We start from the raw sequence: 4,204 nt of genomic DNA on the forward strand, positions 1-4,204 counted from the left end.
ATATATATATATATATATATAACATTTTACAAATAATACAAAGGTAAAAAGCTTCGCGAGCCCTCTTAAAGCATTGCTTTTTGCTAGTTGTAAATAAAAACGTGTACTGTAAACATTATGCACTTCTTTAATTCTCTGTTCCCATTTACCATTTTATAATAATTAATCCTTATTTAATCGCACATTATAACTTTCTAAAATACTTTTTGTGTAAGTCAAAGTGCCAGCTGCAAGTCGTTACAACGCAATAGCGTACACCGGGTTAATGATTGATGATTTATATGTAAACAGATGGACTTGTTTATAAAACATTGATTTTACACAGAAACAATTCGATTCTTTTTCCTATGGCCAACCAGTAAACGGCTACCTGAATTCGTCAAAATAACGAAGTGATATAGACATGCGCATTTGCGGATTCGTGCCTATCTTAAATAGACGCAGGAGAGGACGCATATTCCCTCTTCCTAGACATACCCTCCTCCGCCAAATTTACTATTAAATTGTTATCAATTATTCTTGCCGTGTTTCTAGTAATACGTTTAGATTTAGGTGTCTCAAAGTAACGATTTTCGTCATACAAAAGTACAGCAAAGAAAGCGAGATATCCTGACAATCATAGTATGTAGATCAATAAAGTTGCTTCCCTTTAGCAGGATGAAGGTATCCCTCCCCACCTACTAAGAGAGTACATCGGTGCGCAGCAGCCAGCGCAGGCGCAGACACAAATCATCCCACGACCTGCTCATCTCGGCGGTGCGCAAGTTCCCGCCAGATTGGTGAATATTTATAGAATTCTTTAGTAATGAAACAATTACTGATATAAATACTTTACCATCAACTAATCAACACAAGCGGGGTTACACAAAGTGCATTCGCTGCGAAGCGATTCCATAACGAACTTCAAAAATATATGAAACTGAAAATAACTTTCGATAAGACACGTGTTTGTTGCGCGTCAGTTCCATACATTTTTAAAGTTCGCTATGGAACCGCTTCGGAGCGTATGCATTTTGTCTCACCCCTCCGAACTTTCAGAAGCATTTTATGTTATCCTTACTCGTATAAGGTCGTGGTCTCAGTTATGGTAGTAGAATGTGTCTATTATTTCATGTATTAACTGCAGTATAGAGGTCTTCAGACAAACACATTTCTAACTTTCATAATGCTCGTTATCTACAGCCCTACCAAGTACAAGCTGAGAACCAATACCAACCTAGACCTCAGTACCAACCGCAGCCGCAGCCGCAACAACAGCAGTACCGTCAGCAGTACGCGCAGGAAGCTCCCCAGCGCACCCCTGAGGACTATGACGTATGTATCCGACACAGTTACAGTCGAGGACATATATTTCCTACCCATTAAAATATAATAGAACAAGTATATTAAGTTTTTTAATATTTTTTTACATAATCTTTTCAAACGTTTATTAACAGTTATTTACTACTGTTATTTAATTTATTCATTGTGTATTTTATTTATCTTACTTATATTTTCATATCACTTTTCATTCCGTTCCAAGTAAAATAAACAGTATAGTATTTTAATAAATTACGTCACAATTTTGTGTTTAATAAATGTTTTACTCAATGCAAATGCTTTGCAATATGCTCTACTTCCAATAACCATTTAAAATTATCTTCAATCGGAGTACTGGCCAGAGCTGGTTTACGATTAAAACTTTCACTTAGAACTTGTAATATTAACGTTACTGCGTTTATGTATCCTACTTTATAACTACAGGATGTATAGGTTGTTACAATGATTACTTTATAGATAGCTTTCTCTTTATATTATTATATATACTCTGATTAACCAAACCACTTGACTAGGATCTTACTAATATTATAAATGCGAATGTTTAGTTCGATGGATGGATAGGTGGATTGATGTTTCTTCGAAGGTATCTCCAGAACGGCTGCATGGATCTTGGTGAAATTTGGAGTAGGTGTAGAACACAGTCTGGAAAAACACATAGGCTACTAATTAAGTTTATTTTTAATTCCGCGCGGACGAAGTTGCGGGCGACAGCTAGTATACGATGAAAAGTATGTAAGGGATAGTCGAGACCGCGATATTTTTCTTGCTTATAGAGTATTCTCTCTAATCCGATTATTCTCGCTTAATGAAGTCGTCCGTTTGGACTGGACAATGACTCTCGCTTACAAAGATTTCACGACTATCCAGTTTCGATTGGTTGATAGCGTGATTATATAAAAAGATTTGAGTTAATTATTCGTGCAACGATTAAAATAATTAGAAGTTATGTTTAGCAGTTATAATGCTGTTATAAAATCTGTTACAACGTAATATGTAAATCATATTAAGCTAATTTATACTTGGATTATTATACGGAAATATTATCTAATAGTAATTTACAAACATGTTAACTTTATAACCGGTAATATCCATCTGCAGGCATTCGTTACTTAAAAATTATTTCTAGGAACGATGCCCGTAGTTTCCTTAAATTAAGGTTCGATTCTATTCATATTGTATTTTAATTCCAGCCTCATCCATCTTACCAATTCGGATTCGACGTGAACGACGACCAGTACACCAACTACCAGAACCGCAAGGAACAGAGAGACGGTGACGTCATCAAGGGTTCTTACTCTGTGGTCGATAGCGATGGTTTTGTGAGGACGGTCACATACACCGCCGACCCTAAGGAGGGATTCAAGGCTGAGGTAATCAAAGACAATATGTCTTCATTGTAGATAGCTAACTTTGTTCTTGTATGTTATTTGCTATTGCGAATTTAATTTGGCACAAAAGCATCACATAAAAATATATCTCATAAATTAAAATATTATGTTTTCTTACTAAAATTATAAATGCGAATATATGAATGGATGGATAGATGTTTGTTTATAGGTATCGAGATAAAGGCTGCATGGATATCGTTAAAATTTAGCATAGATGTAGAACATAGCCTGGAAGAACTGTGTTCTTATGTATTTTATGTCCGTGCGGACGGAGCCACATGCGACAGCTACTTCTTAAATCTATTTCTCCTTCATAGGTTTCAAGAAAGCCGACCGACATCGTAGTAAAGATCCCCACCCCCAGGCCCCAGGGTTTGGAGCAGCTAGGTCACCAGCAGCCGCAACCGCAAATTCAGCACCAACAGCAACCGCAGCACCAACAGCAGCCGCAACACCAGGTCTCCCCGCAGTACTATCCTCGTTACGAACAGTAAACTATAAATAGTTACACGTGTAATAATAATGTCTAGAATTATAAACAAAGATTTCTGAACATACTAAGTTAAACATATTTTCCAATAAGCAGAACCCAATTTTAGGGCAAGAAACACTCGTCTGAAGTTAATATATCCTTTGTCTCCCAAGTAGCTGGTTGTTGGTTTCTGGGATGAAAATCACCTTTTGGAACAAATTGTTATGTCTGTTTCTTCAAAGATAATGAAATATAAATACCTTCAAACTTATATGACCCGGTGGGCATAAGTCAAACTAAATTATGATAGCTCACTAACGCCCCCTATCAATATCAAAAAAGTGTCTCGTCGTACTATAGCTGTCTTATCATGTTTTTACTTTTCTATTCTTCTGTAGGTTTTACATATTTTGGCGCAAAACGCATCTCACCGGGCCAGATATAATTGTTTGAATATAATAAAATTATTCCTATTTTAAATTTTAAAATCATCAGTCGTAAATTCTTTTGTGCCATGAGTAAACGTGAAATAATTAAATTGCATGACGAACTACGAACATTTACAAAATTCCCAATAAAATACAAATAATTTCGATGAAATCATAAAATATTTACATTAAATGTATTTTTATATTTTTAGAAGTTGGAAAGAAAATCCTATTACTTTTAAGTATACTTTAAAAAGGTTATTAAAGACATTATTATTATAACATAGCTTATAAGTAGATGGTAAAAAAATACCTAGGCTAAATTAGAAAATAAACAATTGAGTCATGCAAAAGATCATAAATAAATTATACTTTGTAAGAATTCATTCACAATTAATATTTAGTCAAACTGTAAATATAAATTTTGTATTGAAATGATAATAAAAATTATTATACTACTAGTATACCAACACAATAATTTGCCTTTCATTCCTATCAAGGAGTAGAACTTCCTTTTTTATCGTGGAGAAATGCTTTTCGCATACCATCCTTGGGGACAAAGGTTATGTCGGGCTTGCACCGACTAAAACCCCACG

General features: G+C 34.9%; 1 protein-coding gene across 1 annotated transcript; it reads left to right on the forward strand.

The window, feature by feature from the left end:
• Nucleotides 1-653: 653 nt before the first annotated feature.
• Nucleotides 654-4,083, forward strand: Cpr66D (Cuticular protein 66D; the record flags this gene model as incomplete). Its single annotated transcript, NM_001311859.1, is given in 4 exon segments — nt 654-779; nt 1,183-1,314; nt 2,511-2,690; nt 3,026-4,083. Coding segments are annotated over 4 exon segments (615 nt in total), but the record flags the coding sequence as incomplete, so codon positions are not given.
• Between the last annotated feature and the right edge of the window lie 121 nt (nt 4,084-4,204).

The sequence above is a fragment of the Papilio xuthus genome, unplaced genomic scaffold (assembly GCF_000836235.2).
Source record: "Papilio xuthus unplaced genomic scaffold, Pxut_1.1 DF830008.1, whole genome shotgun sequence".
In the NCBI taxonomy this organism is placed as follows: Eukaryota; Metazoa; Arthropoda; class Insecta; order Lepidoptera; family Papilionidae; genus Papilio; species Papilio xuthus.